The 27158-nt window shown below is 34.2% G+C and overlaps 1 protein-coding gene across 5 annotated transcripts in view; it reads left to right on the forward strand.

Moving 5' to 3' along the window:
* Nucleotides 1-27158, forward strand: part of LOC128234708 (uncharacterized) — a 52002-nt gene that overhangs the window by 18915 nt on the left and 5929 nt on the right. For 2 of the 5 annotated variants that reach the window (XM_052949130.1, XM_052949133.1), the window contains exons 5-32: nt 173-284; nt 541-670; nt 4733-4809; nt 5754-5869; nt 6167-6296; nt 7757-7824; nt 8232-8357; nt 8923-9078; nt 9474-9644; nt 9860-9966; nt 10153-10345; nt 10615-10815; nt 11060-11210; nt 11531-11598; nt 12878-12916; nt 14801-15049; nt 15842-16045; nt 16167-16271; nt 17043-17156; nt 17256-17678; nt 18226-18261; nt 18794-18829; nt 21009-21221; nt 21587-21728; nt 21925-21992; nt 22405-22575; nt 22934-23056; nt 25016-25129. In XM_052949130.1, the coding sequence (XP_052805090.1) occupies nt 173-284; nt 541-670; nt 4733-4809; nt 5754-5869; nt 6167-6296; nt 7757-7824; nt 8232-8357; nt 8923-9078; nt 9474-9644; nt 9860-9966; nt 10153-10345; nt 10615-10815; nt 11060-11210; nt 11531-11598; nt 12878-12916; nt 14801-15049; nt 15842-16045; nt 16167-16271; nt 17043-17156; nt 17256-17678; nt 18226-18261; nt 18794-18829; nt 21009-21221; nt 21587-21728; nt 21925-21992; nt 22405-22575; nt 22934-23056; nt 25016-25129 (3843 nt within the window). Of the gene's footprint in view, nt 1-172; nt 285-540; nt 671-4732; nt 4810-5753; nt 5870-6166; nt 6297-7756; nt 7825-8231; nt 8358-8922; nt 9079-9473; nt 9645-9859; nt 9967-10152; nt 10346-10614; nt 10816-11059; nt 11211-11530; nt 11599-12877; nt 12917-14800; nt 15050-15841; nt 16046-16166; nt 16272-17042; nt 17157-17255; nt 17679-18225; nt 18262-18793; nt 18830-21008; nt 21222-21586; nt 21729-21924; nt 21993-22404; nt 22576-22933; nt 23057-25015; nt 25130-27158 lie in introns of those variants that run through there. The other 3 variants (XM_052949131.1, XR_008261006.1, XM_052949132.1) reach the window with 3 other exon arrangements.

The following is a 27158-nucleotide window of genomic DNA, read 5'->3' on the forward strand; positions in this document are numbered from 1 at the left end:
ATGTTTTTTGAAGGCTGCAAGCTGTCAAAACTTTATAACACCTAAACGGTCTGATAAACTGGATTTTGAAAAAGCAATATTTTTCTGCAATAAACTATTCAATGAGGCCCTCTAATATGATGTTGGTCAAAATAAGGACATTATACCTTGTTCTTCTTACATGATATTACAGATGTTCCGCATTATTGTGATGTGGACAATGGCTGGACAGACCTGGTTGTTGAAGGGAAAGACATCGCTTGTTTCAAGGCCATGCCAACAAAAGTGAAATATAAAGATGCCCAGTAAGAATTTTTGTCCAAATAGTAAAAACATTTTTCAAAAATGTTTTATGTACATTCATTTAATAAAATGCATTGTAACAAAAGAACTATCACTTTTATTGTCTCAAATTGCTATTTCTATATAAGCTGATTTGAAATGATTAAAAGTCAGAATCTCAGAATAAAAATAAGAACTCTTATTCTCATTCATTTGAGCGACAAATCGTAGAACTTAATGTTGTTCAAAGATATAAGCCGCATATATTTAACCTATAAGATCGGCGTGTATGCAAGAGGAAGGTACCCTTGCCCCCATGGCGACTGAGTCAGATCAACAGGCGTTTATTGTGTACCTAGCAGAGCAGGATGACGGAGCTGCTTATTGGCTTCCGTATACCCGGAACACGGTACTGAAACTATTATTATTATGATTATTATAACATTTTAGAAAATAATGAGTTCATTGTTTATTGCTACATCCAGAATTTGTTTGTGTAGCAGGGTATGCAAATGTCAGCTACTTTGTGTTTTTTAGTCGCTTTGCTTGATAATTAATATTGAGTTCTTGAGCAAACACCGGTTTGTAGTTCCAAACACAACTTTGCACCAATTCGATACCAGACTAAACGGTACTTACAACTTTAAAACCAATTCAATACTTGCTCATTTTGAACCAATTTCATAACAGCCCAAACAGTACGTCTGATTAGTCTGACTATATGACTATATTATACTTATTTAAGAAAAGAATGCATTGATTTAAATGTTTGTATCAAGTTATGTGTGGATGTCAGGCCTTCTAACATACTGCCCATTTATATTGCATTTATAGAGGACCGCATTCGATGTACTGGTAAAATACACCAGCCATTTCGTATAAGTACTACCACCTTATTTTCTGAAAATGTTTTAATTGCATTATTCATAAATAAGCAACATTCTTTTAAGATTATTTCGTATTTCAATGTTCAACGATAAATATTCAAACATAACATTTGAATGTGGAAATTTTCAAAAACAAAAAGGGCTGAACATTCGTATTATATTGGCTATGTTTCTTTTTGTTTAGTTTCTTTACAGTGAAAACTTTTAAAGCTTTTGTGAAAACAACTGGGTTTGATTCCGATACATGTTACAAAAGGCTGTTGCCAAAAGCAAAGAGGCTATCAGATCACATTTAGTTCCACTTTAAAATATGTAGCTGAAAGAACAGAGGATAAATGTATTATAATGCACTTCTTACAGGGAAACAGGACTAAGCAATTTAAAATCAAGGTCAACATGATCATTTCAATTTTAAAATGTAAATATAACCGGTATCGACTGTGTTATTTATTACTCAGATATATTTACTTGATTTAATTATAAAAGGTCACAACATTATCAAGGTCACAGATCATTTTTAAACATATACAAAATATTAAAACGAGCAGTTAATGACTGTACAAGTCCATCAAGTAATGTAATCTTAATCAGCCTAGTTTGTAACTAGTTTAGTACCAAACAACTAAAATTTCGGCCATGGTTTATGGTTTTTGAGATTAGCATGCTATAATGTGTTCTGACCTAAGTCTAAAGAGCGCCTTTTAAGTGCCCTACATTTTCAATATTGTCTCGGTTAAGCAACAAGCCACCATCATTTCTCTATATGATTGAAAAAATGCCAATTTATACATTTTCATTACAGAGGGGTTAAGTATGATCTCAATACTCCCTTTTGTGGTTTAGATCAAGGCCATTAAAAACATACGGGCTCTACTGAGTCCAACTCACAGCTTATTCGATTATAATTTGTCTCCAAAACCTTACCTGCCAAGCGGTCATTAGACTGTTCAAATCTTAATTGTCTTCAATTTCCTACTCCGTTTGGTGTTAAACATACAATTTAGAGGCTCTATGAAGCCAGAGTTGAATTAACTGTGTTTTCTCTATATTGGAGATTATGAAGTGTCACAGAAATCCACCAGTAATTTACTGTCAGGTTAATCTAATTGTAGCTCCAATGAATCTTATATAGTGTCAAACGTACCTCTGAAGGGGTCTTCAACACCCAACCATGTACCAGCTTCAGGTATGCATACTCAGTATCAAAATGACGACTTTTGGAAATTATATAGCCCATTCAGAGACCACAAACAAGTCATGTTGGGTTTCATAAAGCCAATTCAGAACCAAACAAAAGCATTTGCAAATGTAACTGAGACCACTCAATGCCAAATAGACCACATATTGGCAACCATGAAGCTTTTGAAGGGCCAAACAGACGTATGTGTAACTCTGATTAGGTTAATCAGTGCCAAACTGACCACATATTGGCAACCATTAAGCTCATTTAGAGCAAATCAGACACATTTGCAATTTTAATTAAGCCTTTTCAGTGACATATATTGACATTAAGGTTACCGTATGCTATATCGTTGTATGATAAATCGAGTTGTGGTCCAAGTGAGAGTGTAAGTATTTTCATAGATGTGGATTTTCCCTAAATGTTTACCTTTTTAAAGATTTCAAAAACTACATTCAAACCATTTTCCGTGACTGTCAACTGTATTGCCAATGTTTCCTGTTCATAAATCAGTTTTAGAATCGCTACAGGATCTTTTCCAACATTTTTTTTACCCAAACTGAAATAAAACTTGTTTAAGACATTAAGACCAGGCCCCAATATCAAGAAAATACCCCAGTCAAATATCAATTTTCATCTCAACTCTTTTTATCAAATTATAGCATCATATGATTCAAAATTGTTTATGTTAAACCTTTTTTTAAAATCGCATTCTCTCATTTATTACGTTGATTAAAAAAAATGATAGATATTTTTATAGAAATAATATTTGAGAGCAAAAATTGTACTTGAGTCAAATTTATTATTTTTGAGTTTGACTCAAGTACATTTTGTGCTGTAGAAATAATTGTTTTTAGAATATTGAACAATAATGTTAGTCAACATAATGCATGTGAGAATGTGCTTTTAAAAATAGTAAAACATTATTATTTTTTATAATGTCATACTGTAATGTGGAAAAATGAGTTGAGACTGAGATTGAGATTTGACTTAAGTATTTTCGTGATATTGGGGCCAGGAATTCCATAAAAAACAGGATATTGATGTATTATGTTTTGTCCAAAGTCAAGGTACTAAGTCACCGGCCGGGTCGAACTCGTATGGACGAAGGGAAAACGTAACACAAGCTTTGAATGAAAATAGGGCATTTAATAATGCAATAAAAGTGATTTTCACGAATATAATGACCTTTGACATTTATCTGTTCTGTTGTCTGTGTAAATTTCTAAAACTGAAACATTGATTTCATTAGAATCACATTTAAACATACAAACATCATGGAAATGCAAAGTATGGCACCTACATATGACAACACACATTGGACTGGTACTAACTTTTGGTTGTTTCCAATAAATCTGACTTTTTTTTGTCTGAAAACTGAATTGATATTCTAAACTTTATGACAACCGGTTTTAACATCATTTTAAATGAACATGCTGTAATACACGTTCAAAATAAACTTCCAAAAAGAAGAAGACAAGAAAGCTCAACTGTTGGCGAATGTTACAGCAATAACAATGGTTCGATTGCATTTTGCACCTTGTTATGGTACGAAACCTTAGTGATTTAAAAACAAAATTTAAAAAATAAATTCACAAAAACATCATTTTAAATGAAGGAACATACAATTAACATGGTGGCCATTTGCAGGCTATTTTGGATTATTTGGTCCGCACCACGAGGCGGCATTTTATATTAATACCTTTGTAAACAATCTGAACAAAAGTGATTTTGAAAAGAAGTGGAAAGTACATAAGCTCTTAATTTTTTATATTTTTTGTAATTTTACGTTGAAATGACATTGACATGATCAAGACATTTTGTGACCCAAGTGGACATTAGGATAACTATTTATTGAGCTTTAAATATAGTAGCTACTTTAATAATATTACAATTTGCAGCAAGAAAAAATAAGGTGATTGTTCTACATTGGCTGGTGTATCATGCCAGTATAACACATTATCCTTTGGATAATTCTGATGGGAAATGATTATATGTTATAGAACTACGCAACTTTTCAGATTTCGACCTTGAAATGACCTTGACCTTGAACATTCGTGACCCTAATGTGAAGTTTGTTATAAAGCCTGAAATATAGTATTAACTTACTATTAACATTAAAGTCAATATTTTTTGTGTAAAATAGCTATAAAATGTATAGTAAGACTTTTCATTGGCGTAAAAATGGCAGCCATCTGGGCTGTTGTCTTGGTTACCATGTTTACGTGCAGGATGCCAGATGGCCACCCTCCCTGAAAATGCACTTAAGACAGCACCAAACACAAATAAACTAAGTTACGCTGCGGACAAAAAATACACACAAATACCTCAACGGACACATCTTTGTCATTAAATTCAGGTATTTGAGGAGGTAGTCGTTATTTAATTGATTTTATCCTTTCAGAAATCTCGACTGTTACCTATAACAACTAGTGAACCGGAAAACTACTGGTGGATGGATCCAGCTTCGGATGAACAAACGTAATTTGACTGATACCTTGGATTAATGTCGTTGTGAGAAATATAATGAAAAAGTAGATGTATATGTATTTTACATGACGTTTTCAATTTAATATGTCGTAAGACAATTACCGTTCTATTTTCGAACGCCAAGAAATGCGATAAAATAAGTCTACATCATTTGTTGTTTGTTTCTTCAAAACGAATTAAGTTTTTATTCAAAACAATAATAATTGGTTTAATAGCATCCACTACTCCATTATTTATTTATTTTTAAACTTTTTTTACCTTTGACAGTATATGTCCGCTAACCTTTTAATTTAAGATTTCCGATTCACAAATGAGCTAGTTCTCTGATTGCTCCACCAGACTTATGCTTAAGTGTTGATTGTAACTCTCATAATGTTGGTATCAATTCGAAGGGTATTGCTTGCTAATTACAAAATGTTCGTTTAATAAATGACCAGAACTACAGTATAAATAAACGTTGAACATTTTTAAAACCTTGAAGTCTATTTTCTTTATTTTTGTTCCGGTAAACAAGACTTTCTGAGCACAAAACCGTTTGAAATAATAGCATATAGCACAGTCTATTTTCACGTATTATTGCCACCAAAATACGAACTGCATTACTTATTCTGTAACAAAGTGAGATCATATCGCTTCCTGTACTCGATAAAGAAAGTTTTTAAGATAACGGATGTCTGTTGACTATTTCTTTAGGCTTGTTGGAAATAAAAGCTTAGCTTCCGTTTGAACAAACAATGTAATTATATAGTCGTCGATCAGTTGGTTTACTTTTAGACTATAACCTCCGTACCAATAGATAACGCGTATGCCGGTACAACGGGTCATTGACTAAATTGAACTTGCTATAGCTGTCCGTCGACCAACGCTATCAAATGCATGTATACTGTTGTTGTTTTTCGAACTAGAAAGTGTTAAAAGTGTATTTTTGCCTCCAGACTGGTAGACAACAATACATTGTGTATGGTTGTGGATACAAACACTATTGATTTCAACAACAGACGCCAAGCATCATGTGACGACTTGTACAAACCCGTATGTAGGAAGGAACTAGGTGAGTAAGCTAGGTACACTTTAATTATTTGACAACATTTATGAAGTTTGTTTCTTCTGTGGTAGTTTAGTTGAGTTTGGTGATCATAGTTATCACTGAAACGTTAATTATGTTTATCTTGTTTAACTTAGTTTTCAATCCGTCAATTTTATATATAACGTATAGTCAATCAACACAAGTATCCACCTGATTGTACCCAGGTCAAAGTGCAAGAATTCGTAATTAACTACAACAAGTTTCCTCCTTTTTACAAATTCCTTATAAAGCTTTGATTCAGGGAAATCGTATATATTTCAGGCATTTGTCCATCAGGTTACACAAAGTACAATGACTTCTGCTTCCGGTTTGAAATCGAACGGAGGACAACTTGGAGGGAAGCAAGGAGTTTCTGTAACATCCGCAACACGAAGTTACTTCGTATTCAGTCGTAAGTAAAGTTCTTAAATATTGCATATCATTCATGTTACTATTGACACTGTATTATTTCTATTTACATTATGAATATCGAATTTCTTCTTTTATCGACACCATGAAGCTGTATTCTGTCGTCGTTTCTGAAAGCGTATTTGTCAGTTTTGTGTATGCATTCGAATACAAATAAAAGTGTTTCAACTGCCATTGAGCTCCTGTTTCGCAGACTATTCTAATAATAACACTGACACTACAAGGAAATGTCCAGTAGCCAAACACCTAACAAAGACTGTCATAAAAAAGCACACTGCTAAGGCCAAACAGAAACAAGGTGATTGACACAAATCGTACAAGAAACAATAACGGACCACACATAAACATGTCCGGTTCAAACCTTTGTACGGTAACCGAACAGGTTATAGTTCGCCCTCTTAATCCACTTTACTTTTTCCTATTTTCACTTAGCATAATTTTTATTTCTCATATTCGTCGTATGTTTAAAGTTTGCGAAACACCAAGATACGCTTAAATACCGTACTAACCTAATGGGAAAGGGCTTTCTTAAGTTGTTGACACTCTCCAAGTCCAATCCAATATTTTGATATTGTATATATGACCTTGCATACTTTCAATGTTTCTTTCAAACTAAGAATATGTTTAAACCAAGCTTACCGGTTAGCGCACTTGATTTTAACCAAGTCGTTCCAATTTCGATTCCAAACCTGAGCGTGTGTGAGTTTGGTTGGTGATCACCAAACCGGCCACGTGGGTGTTTTCCCGGCACTCCAGTTTCCGTCACAGCCAAATACTTCACTATCATGAAAAATCATACAAATGAGTGTGACTTAGCAATAGTAAATATCCGTTTCGTTACCTTCTTAGTAAAATAAAATATAAATTCAACTAAAGTGTCGTAACCAAGAGATGCTTGGGTCGCATTAGTATTTATTTTAAATAGTTTGATTAATGTGTAGTACGTTGTGTCAGTGGGTGTCTATTTAACGTTGTCTTTAAACAGAGCATTCGTGCACATTAGGTTACCTTGTGTCTCTCGTTTATTGTCCGTTACCCGGTCTTCTAACAGGGCCTTTATGAACACCTGGCTTCTGACCCAAAACATAAAGTAAATGAAGTAAATCTAAATATAAATCTCAACTAATTCTAGATTATAAAGCTTAAATTTATTGAAATTTAACCGTTTTTAAACGCGCATTCTGTCATATAAAACGTTGATGAAAAGCTTTTGAAAAGATTCAAAGGAAAAATTATTCTAAACTCTTCAAAAATCTGTAATTAAGTACAAGACATATTTTGAGCAATGCTTCAAGTACATTTTTGCTCTAGAATAAGATTTCTTTAAAACATTGAGAAAGGCTTTTATCATCATATTGTTTGAGCAAATACGTTTTTTTTTTAAAAACAGAAAAATCATACAGTTTTGCTCTTGTATACGCTTAATGAGTTCAGAAATTTCAGGAATGACACACAGATATTTATTGAGAGGAACATTCAAAAGAATAGCACTGTCTGGCTTGGGTTTAGTGGTAAGTCAACATATTATATTGTTTTCCTTAATAACAAACTCGTCAATGAATTAGTATTCAATGCGGAATTTTAATTAATTTAGTGATGGCGCTCGTTTACAATAATAATAGCTTTATGGGCAGGATAAGCGTGATGAGTTAAAACAATACAAACTGACGCAATTGTATGAACAAGTATGCTTTAAAACTCAAAATATTACCATGTAACATGTAACATTTAACTATAACAAAAATACTTCTTCATTTGCTTTAAAATGAAAGATAGTTACTATTCATTTCTAGTAATGTTAAAATTAATAGTGGCATTGGCAGCAATCAAAAAAATAATAATTAGTAAATTATCAACATATGAATATCAGATAACAACATTCGTAAACATATTTTAAAATAAACTGAACTACTTATAGGTACGAGAAAAGACTCTTGGAGATGGTTTGATGAAGGTGATGACTCCACATTAGCCTTCGGAGCCTTTGAAACAAACAAAACTGCCTCTCTCGCTAGAAACATCGAAATGTGCGGCGTACTGACAGGTGTCTCTATTTACTTTTGTATTGTGAACGTAAACTATATTTGGGCGCATGACGATCAATTCATTTAAACAAAGATTTTTTAGATTTAGTGTTATGTAATATCAGTTTAACACAAGTCAACGCAATGTACATAAAATGAACTGATACGATATATTATTACCGTCGGATATTACTTTTGAATACATATAATGCTCGATTCATATTAACAGTGTCATTTGCCCAGACCCGTAACAAACCATTAAAGATAGTATTCGGTGGCAAACGTGATGCTTTGTTTTGTAAACAAAACCCATGGGCATAACAGAGGATGGCACAATTCCTGTTGTGAGGGGATACAAAAATCAAATTAAGAATAAATAAGCATCAGTCAGTGGCATTTCTTTTACGGCTATTGCATTTTTAAGCGACATACTAGCATTTCAGGCGAAATAGGAAGTCGGTGTTAATTACGTTTGATATAGCAGGCACTTTCTAGACTTTAACATAAGCATTATCATTCACATTAGTTTTAACAACAGCACGTGCATGTTACTGTAACGTTTTTATTTTTATATCAACACGTAAGGCTCTGGAAAGTGGGAAAGCCAAGATTGTGGTAGTTCTAATGCGGGCACTGTTTGTATTGGCCACTTCGTAAGTCGACCACTTGGTTCCCCTTGCCCAGTCGAAGAACAAAATTGCCTTGAAGGACCTTTACCTGAGCCGCCACATACTTTAACACGTAAGATACAGATAATACAATATACGTTGTTTGCTTTGCCACTTGATTTGTTACCCGGCCAATGTATATCCGTATATGTTGGACACCTTCAAAATATGTTTCAGTTTATTGCATACCATTGTATCAATAATTTGCTCATATCCATATCATTATCTATACCACTATGTCAAAAAGAGCGTTCGATATGATATATTTTCGTCAACAGTTGTTCAATGCACACCAAGAGTCTTGTAATTAGTCTGTGATCTTGTTTGTATGGTAAATTGACTCGTGAAGATCCTTGTCTTCAATACGGGCTAATGGCTATACGGTAAAAAAAGAGAAGGGCTACTATCAGAACTTCGTTTAATTCTAATATTTATCGCAGTTCATCCATCCATTTTTCATTTCTGAAGCAACCTTCAAATGTGACATATCAAATTCCTACGATCTGAGCCAGCAGAATGGTCTATGCTACAGACAAATACCAATGCTTGTTGACTGGTATAAGGCGCGGACGTTATGTGCAAACGACAATGCTATCCTTGTGGATGCTGTTACAAATGAAACGATGACCATGCTTGCAAGTATGATATTTAATTTGTGTCTTTGTAACAGACTTCCAACTCAGTTGATTATTATCACTTTACACTGTCTCCATGCCTATTTGAGACTCATTTTTTTATGTAGACTGACTACTATAAACACATAACAAATATTCCCTGTTGCTAGTAAATGTCATCCTTTATTATTTCCTTTACTTTTAAACCTTTCACAAACCTTAATTACAAATTTGAAATAGCCACCTACGGAACAACGAGCGACAAGGAATCTGAAAGATGGATTTGGACAGGTCTCAATGACAGAGAGAAAGAAGGCCACTACGTTTGGCAAAGGGGAACCAGTCAGGTAGTCTAACCTTTTTGTACTACATATATAAGGTTTACTAAAATATGAGCATTCATTCGACATTCTGCTTTTGTTCATTTGATTAGTATATTAAATGCAATGGTTTGTTTATTTATACTCGTGCAAATTCTAGCGTTGACCTCATTATCAAAATGCTTCAAAATCTGCGTCACATACATTTCACAGACTACTAAAGGCTACTGGATGCATGGTTCGCCTAATAACTTTGAAGTTGGGACTGTTTATTCGGAAAACTGTGTTGTAATGGCAACGGCATCACATGATGCATATCTTTCCGGCGACAATCGCTCCTTAATCATAGAATGGGATGACATTCCTTGTGGCTTTAAAAGACGGGCAGTTTGTCAAAAGGGACCAGGTAAAAACATTATGATATAGACAAAGTTTACTATTTACACAAAAATAGCGTATGCTTTATATGTTTTGTTTTACATTTGGCTGTGTACTACATTTTGATTGAAATTGTCATCTTAATATCATGACCAGTAAAAAATCACCATTTTTTTATCAGCAATAATATCAAATTTCAAATATGATATAATGAAACACTATGTGTCTTCGCTGAAATAAAAGCGATTTAATAAGTAAAACAACGTAACCTTATTAGTGAAACATTTCTTGTTTAAGAGTACAATATAGCTCTTGGGAAGATGATTGCAGTGTCCTCCGGAGACCAGGGATATCAGTTAATAGACGATTGTGTTGACAGGGATATTTCTAAAGGCTGCTGTGGAATAATAACTGGTTCTTATCCCTGGTGGCAACTGGATCTTGGCATTCCGTTTACCATCAGTTCTATTGTTATACATAGACGTTTTAAAGAAGGATGTAAGTATAAACTCGATATTTTGTAATTACGTGGAAAATGGTGCACTCAAATTTTATCATCTCAATGTTATGGAATTATGTAGAACAAAATGCAGATCGGTGACAAAAGTTTATGCTATTTGTCCTCTAGGTTCATACACCATTCTGTAGTGAAATGTTTAGATTCTTATCGCTAAATTGCTACTAACTTACTAATCCTTATTTCGACATCATATACAGTTTCCAGAAACACTTATTTTAACAGGCGCCGTATGTCCGACGGAAATGAGGGACTTCCGGCTATTTATTAGTAACGTCACAGGCTCAAAGAACGACACTGACCTGGTTTACACAGAGACATCAGACCGGCCACAGACGATTATCACAGTGCTCTTAGATACACCAATTACTGGCAGGTAAAGGCTAATGAGAATTACACGATCTATTTGAAATACCTCGTGCAGTTTGAACCCGTTACTGAATGTCAATGTCACGATCTTTTTCCGTACAGTAAATATCTTTTTTTATATAGTTTAAAGTTTTGGTGTGTGTTTTTTTCTATCAATATGTAATAATTGTTTAAGCAAATGCGTAAACAAATTGCAGTTTACCTTAACAATGGTTCAAAACAGAATATTTATTTAGGTCAGATAAGGTCAAAGCATTCCGATAAATTGTACAAATTTTGCGTTAAAATAAATAATAACATACTGTGCGGTTTTCAAATTGATTTCAGGTATGTGCGGATTGATATTCCAAAACAAGACGTTAGTTTTGCACTTTGCGAGGTCCAAGTGTTTGAATGTAAGAAACAAAATGTTCAAAACACGTTCTCTGTAGTAACAAAACTATGCTCTACAGTTACAATATCTATGGTCTACAGTAACAAAAACTATTGTCTACAGTTACAAAGACTATGGCATACAGTTACTAAACTATGATCTACAGCTACACAAACTATAAGCCACAGGAACAAGAACAATGCTGTACAGTTACAAAACGCACAGTAACAAAATCTATGCTCGATATTTTAAAAACCTGTGCTAAAAGGATAAAAAATGCTCTAAAGTATCAAAACCTGTACCTAACAGTTGCACAGATGCTCTAAATTTACAGACAAAGGTTGTACAGTTACAGTTTCTATACTCTACATATACATAACTGTACTCTACAATCACAATACCTAAGCCCTGCAGCAACAGAACTAAACCGCTAGGTTACATGTATGCTTAACAATTACAATACCTGCGCTCTAAAGGTACACAAAATATGCTTTACTTTTACAAGACTTGTACACACAAATACACTGTACAATAAAAAACTATGCTCTTAGGTTACAAAATATATTATATACAGTAAAGAAACCATGCCATACAGTCAGAATAACCTATACCTTACAATAACAAAACCAAAACAAAATGCTCCATAGTAACACATTTCCTTGTTCTAAAGTCAAAAACCCTATGCCCAACATTTGAAAAACTATGCTCTACAGTCACAAAACCTATACCCTACAGTCACTAAACTATGCTTTTCAGTTACATATATGCCTTAGAGTTTACAAAACTTATTCTCTATAATTAGAAAAACTCAGTTATCTACAGTTACAATCCCATGATATGCAGTTACAAGGCTAAACTCTAGAGTTACAAAACTATGTTATATAGTTAACTTTAATAAGCTTAACAGTTAAAACTAACTTTGTATGTTCTACTGTTATATAAAATCAGTAAACTACAGTTACATCATGTGTGTTGCTTTTTAAACTTATTTAGGAATATTTCAATTTTGCTTATAATTAAACAGTTTTTTATTCTATAAAGAATGTTTCCATTTAGAAGTTTTATGGTGACTTGTATAATGAAAGGTAAAAACATTATAACATTGTAATATTCATAGTCTTGTAAAGTAACACATGTTGACAATGTTGCACATTTCATCATTGCCAATTAACAGTTTACTCAAAGCAAAACTGCTATTTTCACATATTACATGTGCTTTCAAAGGACCACCCTACTATAATATGATTCAATCGATATAAAGGTGATTATCGCTTTTACTTAAACAAAAAGTATCATTTCAGACAATGGGTGGACCGGCAAAAAGCTCACGCCAGAAAACTGTAAGTTATTGTTAATCACTTCACGGACATACAATTTGACATTTCTAAATTTACTAGTAACGATTTATGTCAGGACCAATGGGTGGGGTTTCGTACATATTTACTGTTTCAAACACACAGTGAACCCCTGTTTTGCTAGCGGTTCCAATGCGGTGACCCAAAAATTTATTGCTAGAAATAATCCGATGCTTGTGGCGTCTGCCTGTGTTGTTAGTACGTTGTACGTCCCTGGTTCACTGGTTTAGAGTCTGCTGATTCTTGCCTTCTGCAGCCAATTGTATAAACAATTTTACACGTTGTAATATTTTACCGGCGGTTATTTCTCTGGTGAGTTGGTGGTAAGTTATTGTATAAAAAAAATCATGATTTTACCGAGCTATTTACCGTAGTATCTTTTACCCTCCCCCAAGAGGTAATTAAATTGATTTACCGTCCTAATACTGGAATCTAGAAGGCCGACCAGACATAAACAAACGTTTGATTTCCAACTCGACGGTTTGAAAGACAAATTAAAAATACGTGAATAGAAACCTATTCCATTACATCCATATGGATAAAAGTCAAGTTTGCCGAGGTAGGAGAACGTCTAAAACCACTGTGTGACCAATTTGATGCCGTATATTATTCACAGAACTAATTCCATGTGCAGAAACAGTGACGCAAAAACTGAAGAAGGTATTACCTTGTTTAGCTTTAAAATAATTCCAATTTCATTCAAAATTCAACGAACTGGTTCAATATCAACACACGATTGCAGGTCTACTTCAAACAGAAACAATGATGACATATTAAGCGAAACTATACATTATTATTAAGTTGAGAACATAATTTTACCAACATAAATATAACCAATAAGATTTTAAGTTAATTCAAAGTGATACTCTGTATTTCGGTTTAGCAAAAATAATTTCTTGTCAGTTTATATTTGTTTTTAAATAATTCAGATATATTTTACCATTATTATTTGCATAATCTTACAATCATGTTCGCATTTTTATGCGGTATTCGATGACCGTTTTGTATAAAGTAAGGTGTTACACCCCTGTATTCAAAATGAGCTAACCCCTTGAAGGGCTGCATGTGTTTTATTCATCAGCCGTGGAAGGAGCTTATAAATACTATGTATGTTGTTGATTATTTACCATGTAGATTGAAGGGCCGCTTTAATGTTCATCATTAAGTCTGTCGTTAGCAAAGACTTTTATCAAAATAAAAACGAACTTAAATAATCTCTATAATCAGGTAAGTTTTTGTTATAAAAATAATATTTCAAATTTGCCAGTTGTGCGGAAAAATGACGCCACTCTAGTGCATTATGGGACAGTTCGGTTAAATTTACCGCAGGTAAAACATCCCTCTTATCTTTATATTTTTATATATTTCTTAAATTTATCGCCTTGGAGATTTCTTTTACCGGCTTGGTATTTTAACGACGGAATTAATTGCGGTAATTATTTACCATTGTTTATACAATTGGCTGCTGGTTAAAAATAGGGGTTTTAGTAGCATGTTGGATACTTGGCTTGACCATGAAATTTACATTGTATTATTGATAAGGGTCTTAAGACAACATGATTGAATCAAGGTGCCATATTCATACCGCGAATGAATGACGCAAAAACATATATTTCTACACTCGCAGAAACAAAAATATAAATAATTATTCATAAAAAAACGTGCTGCCGCACTTGATCGGGCACGGAGGACTCATTTGGGGTTACCTTATTTAAGTTATATAAAGTGAGAAAGGAAATGCCAGACCCTTAATTTTCAAATATGTCTGATCGGTGTTTTTGATGTTGTTGTTGCTCTTTTGCCTAACTGTTGAAGTTAATCTACATGTAAATCATTACTTGTTGACTTTATTTGTCTCATTGTTTTTAGCAAACTGCATAACTGACTCGACAAAATGGCTAGGACTTGTAAACCACACTGAAACAGGCCTCGAATGCCAGAGATGGGTCCTTGACATACCGCATAATCACGGTTACCATGATGACACATTTGCTGGTGGTCAAAACCAACACGAGGCTGAAAATTACTGTCGCGATCCAAGAGGAGAGGGCCAACCTTGGTGCTACACCACTAACCCGAATGTTCGATGGCAGTTCTGTAGCATACCGCATTGCACCGGTAATGATCATTATCATTTAGTTACAAAAAGCGCGATCGCGATGCAATTGCACCGAAGTCAATTTGAACTACACAAACAACGACTCTTAGAGAGTTCGTTCGTCGAAGCGAAGTTCTTGTTAGTCTTATGTAAAGCCTCAATTTGATTGATCGGTAGAAGATAAACCATGAGCACACCTCTTCCAAATGAAACATTAAAGGACAAGACAAATCGCTGATGGTGGGAGGCAGTTTCTATGATGTGTTAAGTCATGTATGACAGGCTGTAGATGCTGCACTTGTAATTCAGGCCCCATTTTCTCGAAACTTCTTAAGCTTAACAGGCTTAAGTTGCTTATTTCAGTGAGCCAAAATACATACTTATAGCGATTTTTTTATAAATGAAAAATGGTTTATTGTGATAATCGTAACGATACTTTTTATCTTAAGTATTAAAATGTTAAAAGGAGTATATAAAACATAAAGTTAAATCCTGTTATAAGGGACTTAAGAACTGTAGAGAAATTGGGTCCTGTTGATTGGTTGAATCAACAATCATTCATTGATAAAAAATTAAGAATGTTACACTCCTTTGCAAACCGAAGAATTGTAATGCGTTTGAATGTACAGAATGTAATATGCCTCTCTTTGTGTGAATGATAGTGACACATGAGTTCTGAAAAAAACTTCTGGATTATTTGCTTTCTTAATTAAAATAGTCATACACAGAAATATAGTGCATACGGATTGTAGTTGGAAAACCTCAATTAGATCAAACAGTACTAAAAAATTGTGCTCATTAATTTATTTAAGTAGTTACAAACCAAGGACACAAGGATAAGTCTGCCACGAATTCTTCGATCTGTAAGAATGGCTGGGATGAGGACCCTAACACAGGAGCCTGTCAGAGATCCGGATACGAACAGTTAACATTTGCCGACGCTGTAAATGTTTGTCAAAACGAAGGAGCAAGTGTCTTCGTACCAACTATGGAAAGTGGAATAGGTGTTTTCAACGGTAAGGTTAATTTTGAGCTTGTTATTGTTCTTGTTTTTGACAATTTGATAAGCGTATTTGGTTGTATTTTAAAAATTTGAAGGTATGTATGTATCATTAACACCATTGATTTCTGTTTTAGAAAGTGAAATACAATGGCTCGGAATCATATACGACATGAACACCACACAGTGGAAGCAATTATCTGGTCTTGATGTACCGATGTTTATTCTGGATGCCTTAGCATGTGAGCAAATGTAATGCATCTAAAAGTTGGAAATATATCACTATCATACACAACATTGATTTTTGTTTCAGAAAGTGAAATGCAATGGTTGGGAATCATATTCGACATGTGGAAGTCATTATCTGGTATAAATATACCGAAAATTATTACTAACGCCTTAGATTGTGAGCAAATGTTTATAGATTCATTTGTAGAGTGTTTCAAAATTCATTACACAACTATTAAAAATGTATTCATCTACTATATCAAAGATAGAGGGATGAAATGGTATACATGGTAACAGAATTAACATGATAATTTATTAAAGGAATCCCGTTTCCATTTTCAATTTTATGTTGCCAATGCAAACATGGTTATTATAACCTAATGACTATAATAAAAAATACCTCATAGCCTTTTAATTGAGATCGTCACGTCTTTAATGTTGGCAACGATTTGTTCAATCCCTGCTAAAATTGGTTTTATTTGCTTATGTTTATAAACAAACAACGTTTAATAACTGGATGATATACAGTAAGGTAATCTAAAATGTATTAGTGTTGCGTTTGATGATACTTAAACTATCACGAGCATAGTACCGATAGTTTTTTCTCAGTCGTTGTTTTATAGTCGCCCCACTGTCGGGAAAATTCAAGTATGTGCAAATCATATAGAATTTAAATGAATAAATAAGCTTGTATTAATACCCTGCAGACTTTTTCATGATTGATTTCAAGTCGGAGGTTTGAATTAATAAATATAAGCTAAACATGTTTTTAATATGAACCAAAGCTGCTACTGCCAAAAAAATGACGGGACCCTCATGTGCGCTCATCAGTGTTAAAACTGAAGCGATGCATACTGCCGATTGCTTGGAAAGACACAACTTCACATGCAAAACAGCAGGTAAATATCAAACTGATTGCTAATTAGAGTAAGGTTATCCGGAAAATGTAAAATATATATGAAATAGCCTATAACCTTTATCATACATTTTTGTTGCAGAAAGGTTCTTGATTGTGAAACATGGTTCCGCTGGAGGAGAATATGTGACCGCACCATTTCTGTCCAAATATCACAATGCCTATAAATTCGAATTCCGCGGTGAATCAGCTGCGCTTCTAAGACTGACAGGCAAAAACGACATTGTTCACTACGAAATTAAACTCGGCGGAAAATATTCCACACAATGCACAATTAAAGATGTCGAGACAACTGAAGTTCTCTACAAAACACGCCTCGATGTTGTCACCAGTGCAACGGTCTTTAAAGCCTTTTGGGTCAGTTGGAATAATTCTGAAGTCAAAGTCGGCCGAGGAGAATTATATGGACGAAATCAGTTTATGTCTTCGGCGGTAAAGGCGCTGGATGGAGCAACTTTAGAATTGTGGTCTTCTGCACAAACGGAATGGAAAACATATTGGAAAGGTATTAGGTGTTCTTACACATACACTTGCGGCAATATTTGGTAATGGAGTCATGCCCTGTTCATTTTAACACTTATTATTTAGAACATGTAAACATTGATAAAATTTCATTGATAATTGTTCATAAAATATTTGCACTGAAAAAACTCTTCTAAAACTATACCTTCACAAGCCGGGGTAGAAATGACAGCTTCATCATAAGCGATAAAACTTTTGCATGTGGGTTGTCAGCGTAGCAAATGTGTTGTGTCAAAAGGGGAGGAGGTATTTAGAAATAAGATTCAGGTAGCAATAACACTCCGATTATAATCATATTAAAAGAAACAAAAAACTTGTTGATTCAATATTTGTTTTTGTCACGAGTGTCAGGAAAAGCATATTTTCACGTTAAACCTTACATTTTCTATCATCATGAGTGACATAAATACGACCTTACACTGAGTCCTCTATTTATTAACATTTTGACACACATTCAACCATTATGCGTACATCGATTTTGTCATAAACAACTGATAGTATATAGTGTATGAGATTTATTTTAATTACAGACCAATCCGGTGCAGACGAGGTAAAACAGAAAACAGGTAAACTGCTACCAAATTTCAGACAGTGCGTGTAGGTGTGCGAATATGTGTGATTTGGTTTGATACATATCTAACAAATGTTCTATGATATTTTTCGCTCGATTTTACTCATAATGTACAAGGGTAAAAACTCTTCTAAAACTATACCTTCACAAGCCGGGGTAGAAATGACAGCTTCATCATAAGCGATAAAACTTTTGCATGTGGGTTGTCAGCGTAGCAAATGTGTTGTGTCAAAAGGGGAGGAGGTATTTAGAAATAAGATTCAGGTAGCAATAACACTCCGATTATAATCATATTAAAAGAAACAAAAAACTTGTTGATTCAATATTTGTTTTTGTCACGAGTGTCAGGAAAAGCATATTTTCACGTTAAACCTTACATTTTCTATCATCATGAGTGACATAAATACGACCTTACACTGAGTCCTCTATTTATTAACATTTTGACACACATTCAACCATTATGCGTACATCGATTTTGTCATAAACAACTGATAGTATATAGTGTATGAGATTTATTTTAATTACAAACCAATCCGGTGCAGACGAGGTAAAACAGAAAACAGGTAAACTGCTACCAAATTTCAGACAGTGCGTGTAGGTGTGCGAATATGTGTGATTTGGTTTGATACATATCTAACAAATGTTCTATGATATTTTTCGCTCGATTTTACTCATAATGTACAAGGGTATAGCCAGAAGTTCGTGGAATTGCTTAATAAAATGAACACATTTTTACATTTTTCAACGAACGTCAGCTCACTATAAAATCTATTTCAGGTGTAAATGACATATAAAATTTCAAACTGATACATACAATATAAAGGAAACTACAGCTTTTTCATTAACATGAAGTCAGTATAGCCCCCGCAGTTCAAACGTCAGAATCTGACGTCAACGTCATAACTTCTCAAAGTAAGAGCCGTTCGCCGCAATAAAACGTCGATGTCTCTCTACCAACTGCCGGTAAATGTCACTGAACCACTCTGACTTGTAAGAATACAGGCGTGTCTGAGCTTCATCTGTGGTTCCTGAAAGTCATTGAAACCTTTACCGTTCAGTTCACATTTAAGTTTCGGAAAAAGGGCAAAAGCGCATGGTGCTAGGTCCGTCGAATAAGGGTGGTGGGGAAGGAACTCCGCTTTAAGCTGGACTGTCGCGGTAGTCTGGGCCTCCTCCGATCTATGCGCTGGTTCATTATCCTGGTGAAGAATCCACCCATCATGCAACGCCTGTGGTCTCTTTAATGCCATCGCCCTGTACAAGTCACGCCTCAATTCCTCAAATGGAGAACATAAGTGAGGCTAATAAAATAATGCATTTGTCGCGTTTTGCGTACTTCATCAAATATCATAATTAAAACTAACACTTATTCAATCCCATATTTTTAATCATAAACTTTTTTAAACATTGTTTTATGCAGATTTACTCAAGAACTAAATATTGATAAAAATGAATTTTGTTATATATCACTTTACCTTAGAATAGTAAGCACCTGTCACAGATTGGCCCTGTGGAACTGCATGGAGTAGAATAACACCGTGCACATCAAAGAAGACAATGAACATATGCTTTCCTGTCGAGCGGGATGATTGTGCCTTCTTCGGAGGCGGGGAACCGGTAGTCTTCCATTGACTGCTTTGCTGTTTTGTCTCAGCCAGGTTTCATCGCAAGTGATCTTCTCAAGAAAACGGTTTCCTTTTTTTTCGTACCGAGCTAAGAATCGGCGTGTTTCCCGTACTCGTCTGCTCATCTCATCTTCTGTCAGCAGCCGTGGAACCCAACGCGCACTCACTCGACTCATTTTCAAACTGTCTTTCATTATCCTCCGTACCGACCCATAACTCATGTCCAATATCTTGCCTATTTCATGAAGAGTGACTCGACGATCAGCGTCAACGATGTTTTTCACGGCCTCGACGTCACTCTCCGTAGTTTGTGAAACCGGTCGCCCAGACCTCATGTCGTCACAAATGCTGTCCCGCCCCTCACTGAACCGCTTGTGCCACTTTTACACGAGCATTCGCTTCCCTGGAGTTTCACTCGATGCTTCATTCATCGGTTTAAGTGGTTGCGATGGAGTTTTTCCTAGGTTCACACAGAACTGTATCACTGCCCGTTTTTTCAATCTGTCTTCTGGCGTCATTTTAAACAAAAATTAACTATACCGTTCTGTCTAAAATGCTTCCTTTAAAATAAACAAACAAATGCACTGACTTAAAACTTCACGTCATCACACGTTGTTGACGTCACGCAAAATGTGCAAACTTTCGCGCCGTTTTATTGGTTTCAATGTGATTGGTCAACAAAACAAGATATTGTCATGGGTTATTTTAGGAACTGCGGAGGAATGCGCGACGACCTGTTTCCATAGTGATCACTACGTTGCCGTAAAAACATGCTATACGATGAAACTCGCATTCCTATTTTCAAATTACCTGATTATTATTGTATGAAATATTTAAAGATATGCTGCATATTGTTTTCATTTTATCAAGCTTTGCCATGAACTTCTGGCTATGCCCTCGTATTATTATTAACGTTTAGCAATAACCGCCGTTAAGTTTCGTAAAACCGGGAACAATTGATTAAGTTTATTACACTTGAATCATGTTTCCAATTGATTGTCGTTTACCTGTATCATGAAACATTTGCCATTACTGTGCATAATGTTCAATTATGAAACAACAATGTATTCGTATAATAAATTCCAAATTAAAACTGCATTTCATGCTTTACTTTTAGGTGTAAACCTAGCTTTGAACAAAACCACTCGGACGTCAAGCCTTTATCATATGGCAGGCCATAGTAGAAAAGGAGTGGATGGTTGTACAAATGGACATTACTTCGATGAATTTTGTTGTACCCACACAAAGAATGATCTCGGTGCCTGGTGGGAGGTTGATCTTGAACAAATGTATCCAATAAAGGATATCGTCGTGTATAACAGACAAGATTGTACGTAATCCCTTTCCAAGTGACTCAACAGATACTTTATTAATTTAAACAACCTCGGCGATTCAGTTGCAATAACATTATAAGTAGGAATTATAGGAGAAGAACTAGTAGTAGTAGTAGTAGTAGTATAAGAAGTAGTATTGTAGTAGTAGAAGTAGTAGTAGTAGTAGTGGTAGTGGTAGTGGTAGTGGTAGTAGTAGTAGTAGAAGTGGTAGTAGTAGTGGTAGAAGTAGTGGTAGAAGTAGTAGTCGTCGTCGTCGTCGTCGTACCAGTAGCAGCAACAGAGGTAGCATGTTAACACTATCAGATTTCAAAAGTGATTTATATGTACCGAAACTGCTATTTTCTGTTATGTTTCATGCTAGGTTGCAGCAATCGACTTCGCGGCTTTGTTGTCTACATTAGCAGCGTCAGTGATAGCACTATGGACAGTGACATAGTGTATAGGAACACGGATTCATCCGTTCCATATATAACGCGAATTCCTGTTGATGGAAAAAGGGGCAGGTGGGATTCCTATATATCACACAATATTTCACAATGTAACCCACTGAACAAAAGTTCCATCTATATCTAAGTGATGGCTTTTGTTTATGAGTTTTTCCGTAAAACTAGATCTGTATTTTTCTCATTTTCGGTTTTTGGTTTTACTGCAAAATATGGTCATTATATTGTAATATATTTCTTCTTTTTTCTTTTTCAGATATGTTAAGATAAGTCTCAAAGACAAGAGGGAATTTTTAACGTTGTGCGAAGTGGAAGTCATGCTTGGTAAATAGAAAAATAACTTTGATTTAAAAATTACATAAGTGTTCGTTAAGCTTCTCCATAAATAATTTATGTCTGGTCGTGTCCAGGTTGTATCGAATTTTAAACGTGGTGGTTTGGGGAATTGTTTATTCGCCTGTTACTTTTTGGTTAGTCGTGTTTTTGGTCTTATTCCGTGTAGCTCCAAACAGTGTCATGGTTTGTCCCTATAGTTTCCAATGTTTTTATTATGTTTTTGCATAATACAGGAGTTCGTTCGAACTGTCGGTTACTGGGCTTGTCCGTGTAGTTTCATATATCATGTAACACTCTCAAAACGTAACAAACACATTCAACATATGAAACACTATGTATTTATTTTGTGTCTTAACAAACATTCAAACTTGGATAATCTAATTGTGAATCGTGTGGTCAGATCAGGATTCATCGAATTGCTACACTGGTTGGCACGACTACCCAGACACCAAAAAGTGTTATCGGATTATCGACCAACCGATGAGAAGCCAACAGGGCGCTGAGATTTGTTCACAGTTAGACGCCACAATGTCGTTACCTACGTCACTGGAAGAAGAACTTTTTCTATATAGTAAGTTGTACACACTTTCTAATTGAAACACCCAACCTTTTTCGATCTTAAATATAGCCAATTGTTTTTCTCTTTGCAGATTCGTCTTTTAATCTAAGTTTTAAATTCAGCATTAAATACAGTTAACGCAAAAGGAAATACGTCTTCAAAGACATCCAATTCGAGCAGCAGTTGTGTTTGTTAGATTAATAGTGCTTCAAATATGTTTCGTAATCTTATCGTTTTTAAAACCTTTTATAACAATCGATTTCTGATCCTCTCCACAAACAAATGAGTTTCAAGCGCAGGAAATTCGGGGGTGGGGGAATTCGTAGATTTATTAAATTCCATATTTTGATCAACAAGACACATATTTCAGGTTTATTGATCGGTTTGCGGAAACCCCATAACACCTCAATGTGGCTTCCGGTGATGAGAAACGGTAACAAGATGAAAATTATGGCTGACGAGTCCCATCTCAGATATAACAGATTTAAAAATGGTATGTCATTCTAAGTTTGTGTTAATTGTCAAATTATCATCACACCACAAATAAAACTTAAATTTCACGAACGAAAAACCGACATTCGATTTGGAATTTACTGCAAACCAAATTACAATTATGGTTATATGTTGGGGTAAAAAAAGTTATTGTTTTTGCAAAGACATTATTTATATGAAATTATCAGTGCAGTAAAAAAGAGCAGCTATGTTTTAGCAAAGATTAAACTTGTAACTGTTTTTGTTTCTGTTTTCGGACAGAGTTGTTTGCGCGCACAAGACAGAAAATCTGATCTTTTTTATTTGGTCGCTCTAAGTTGCGGACAAGCTGACAATACAGGATAAGCGTGATCATGTTAATTGCGAAAGATTGAACATGAGTTTCTGTGTAAAGACTTCACAGGTTCACAATTGTTTATTCTTTTTTAACACAACTAAATATATTTGACTATATTTCGCCCTTTTTCCCCTTTTGCTTTTTGATATTGCGTTAAATTTGTCCATTTTTTTATACTGTAAGAAACTGATCGCAAATTGTTCACTTGATAAAGCAATTTATCTTTAAAGGGACGGTACACCAGATTGGAACCAAAAAAGATTTTTTTTGTAACGAATCTCAGGACATTATCTAATAGAATGTTTTACGCTTTGATATCATAATTGTAAAAAAAAGAGTACCAAAATGTAAAAAAAAATTGTGTCGGAGACCGGATTCGAACCCGTGTGGCCAAAATTGCAGTCCAGCGTCTTATCCACTGAGCTACTACGGATTACTTTAATTGGGTGACATAATTAAGCTATATACCTACCTCGGTAATATAACGTGATAACACCGACTAGCCAATCACGCATAATGAATAAATTCTACCTGGTAGACATACCCAGTAATCTTTTTTAATGGAAAAATACGAAATAACTGCTAAACTTTAATAAACTTTAAACTACGTGTTACTTCAGTTAGTAACTTTCAATGCATTGTACAAATCGATGCCAATTTTATGTCAGTTTTCGACAATTTCTTTTTTTCTCTCGCTATTTTATCATACGGAGTACAGCCCCTTTAATTCATGCATAGTATTGCTTTCAGTGAGTGACGTATTTAGAGCATCTTGCATATATGTATATGCCTTAGGCAATGACAAAACTCTGTTAAAGTGGGGGCCACGATGCATTGTAAAATTATTATATTTATTCCGTGCAAAATGTCTTAAAACACCACCAACCAGTTGCAGCTTCCTGTGCCGACATAGAAGGTTTTAATTTAAACATATTGGGATGTTATACAAAACAAAGCAAATGGACCATATGCAATTGTTGGTGTTGTTATCGTTATAAGCTCCTTTTGTTTTGGCGGAAATTAGTCTATGACGTCATTAAATATTGTTAGTGCTACCTCATACTTGTTAAATAATTTACTGTTTGTTTTAAAGTTTCTGTTACAACACGTCTTGCTTTCTACGAGCCATCCATGTCTTGCTTTGTTCATTTACGTTGAAAGTATGCTGTTCTTGCCAATGGCCGATCAAGCACCTCAGTGCTTTGACTTGATTCAGTCAACAATCCTACCAATTTACAAGGGGAACAAATTGTATCCAGAAATGTATGACCTTATGAATATTCTTTACTGTAATGTCATTCCTTGTTTTATTTTGATCCATTAATCTGTTTCCTCACCTAAATTGATTAAATGCATTTCATTTAAGGATTCTTATTTGACTTATTCTAACTGTTGCGTACAAACTATATTAATATGGACGTTTTAATGACGTTGTTATTATAATTCACGTCATTCTATTTTCATATCATTTCTATAAGTTATAAAATGTTATGAAATCATGTATATAAACACTATGAAAAGTAATTGAAAAGTTTGAGATGGTAAAGTAAAATGGATACGCCATTTTACTAAATTATCAATCCGTTGGTTGGTCGATACTGTCAAAAACATATCTTATTTCAGACGAGTCGTCTTTTTCTAATGCCACATTATGTGCTGGAATTGGACAATCTACGGGAGGGAGCTGGGACTGGTTCCCTTGTTCGGATAAGAGGACCGTTATCTGCCAATTAAAGGGTTAGCATAAAAAGGAAATTAATGAAAGGTCACGTATTCACATAGCCATTTAGTTGAAACTTTTAATCTAGTGAAAATTGCAAAAAAGAAAGAAAAGAAATTGGTCAAAGGACATCGGTCAATATTAACATTAATCGGACAATTTTTCAGTGCACTTTTTTCCAGAAGGTTAGATATGTTACATTTAGTTCGTTCTGGTTATACACAAAAGCGTCATTAATGAACACGCTTACTTGTTTTATTTTATCTTCAGCAATTAAAATACTTTCGCCCTTAAATGGTGCAAAATGGGAGGAAATGTCTTAACCTCTGACATGTGTAACAGCGTGTATACCATTGGGCTAAATGAGCATTTTGATTTTCACTGCTTTTCTTGATGCATAGGGAGGAACCATGTTTAAAATATTTATAAAAAAACAACAAATTTATAAAAACATGTTATGAAGGATATATAAAATATATGATTTTTTTTTAAATCACGTGTAGAATACCTGATTTTTGTAACATATGCAATTGAAGCGTATAGTTTTGAAGGTTCATATTTCATATTTATTATACTAGGCAGATTCATTTAGATTTGTAACCCAGGTCTACTCAATATTATTCCCCTGATGTGATCTGATATGTTGTTTATTTTATACCTGACCTGTCCAAAATATCAGACTTTTTTAAAATCAAATTCCTTACAATCAAGCCGATTTTGATTTATTACTGTTCTATTTTTACCAAATATCAGTCTGCCTTCAATTGGTTTCACTTACAATTTACATACGTCAAACAAGTTCTTCTATGTCAGTTATGACTTAGACGAATGGAATTATTAATGGTTGGAGACTTCAGGAATAAAACGACATGTATGCATATTCTCAATCATTTTCACTTGTATATGGCATAATACAGATTAAGACTGTTTTATACACATTGAGCATGTATTTTCATTATCATTTGCATCTCTAAACTGTAACTATGATAGTAGAGACCAGGATACATGTATACTGGTACACATATTTGGAATTTTGAGGTCTTTTACCTAAAAGAAAATATTGAAAATATAATATACCAATGGTTACAAAATAACAGTACGAACTATAATGACGTATTTTTTCAACGTTCTTGTGATTATTTCTGAAATAATTGTATATATGTTTCCCATTGTCTTGTTTTTTATTGATGGTATATTACAGGGATTTGCCCGTAGTTATGAATTTTAGCTAAACTTGTTTTTCAAACTTCTGAATAGGCATTTTAATAGCATAATAAGACTGAAAGAGAGCACACTAATTTTGCAAATGAATTCCAAAATGTAAATTAAATACTATAAAATAATCGAAATGCATTTTTAGGATTTAAACTGTTCATAATTACATTAACGTTTAATATCCCTTACCTAAGCTCTCAGTACACAACCCCTATATATTCCAAAGATTTGGTAAGAATAAGTAATGTAGTTGTTAGTCGCATATTGCATAATTTATTTCAAAGGTAGTTCATCCATCAATTGTAGTTCATCCATCATCAATACAAAAAAATGTAACTAGTAAAGTTGCATTTGAACAAATGCTACGTTTGAATTTCCTAAAGTTTTCATCGAGTGATTAATAAGTGATTTGTTATCAAGACATTATGTTATAAAGGAAAACTTAAATAATTGATTTATCGTTTTATTACCTCCCTTTAATATATCCTATCATATAAGTAGCGTCATTAAGGTGTTAATTCAAACTGGTATCCAAGCAAAAGTAATATGATGGCGGATCAGTACAAAATAAACATAGAAAAGATCTCGATTTAATATCTAAATGCACTTACAGATCTTTGCACCATTAGGATGGATGACTTGTGACCTTTATTACAAAACTACAGATATGTGTTGATTTTAACATAAATGAAATTTATAAAACTTTGACGATCTTATGAAACATATCGAAGTACTGTGTATACTAGTTTGAATTAAAATCGCTAGACGAAACATAATGTAAAATTATTGTTTTATATAATACTGACATTGATACATGTATGAATGTTTCTA

This window comes from Mya arenaria, chromosome 5 (assembly GCF_026914265.1).
Source record: "Mya arenaria isolate MELC-2E11 chromosome 5, ASM2691426v1".
Classification (NCBI taxonomy): Eukaryota; Metazoa; Mollusca; class Bivalvia; order Myida; family Myidae; genus Mya; species Mya arenaria.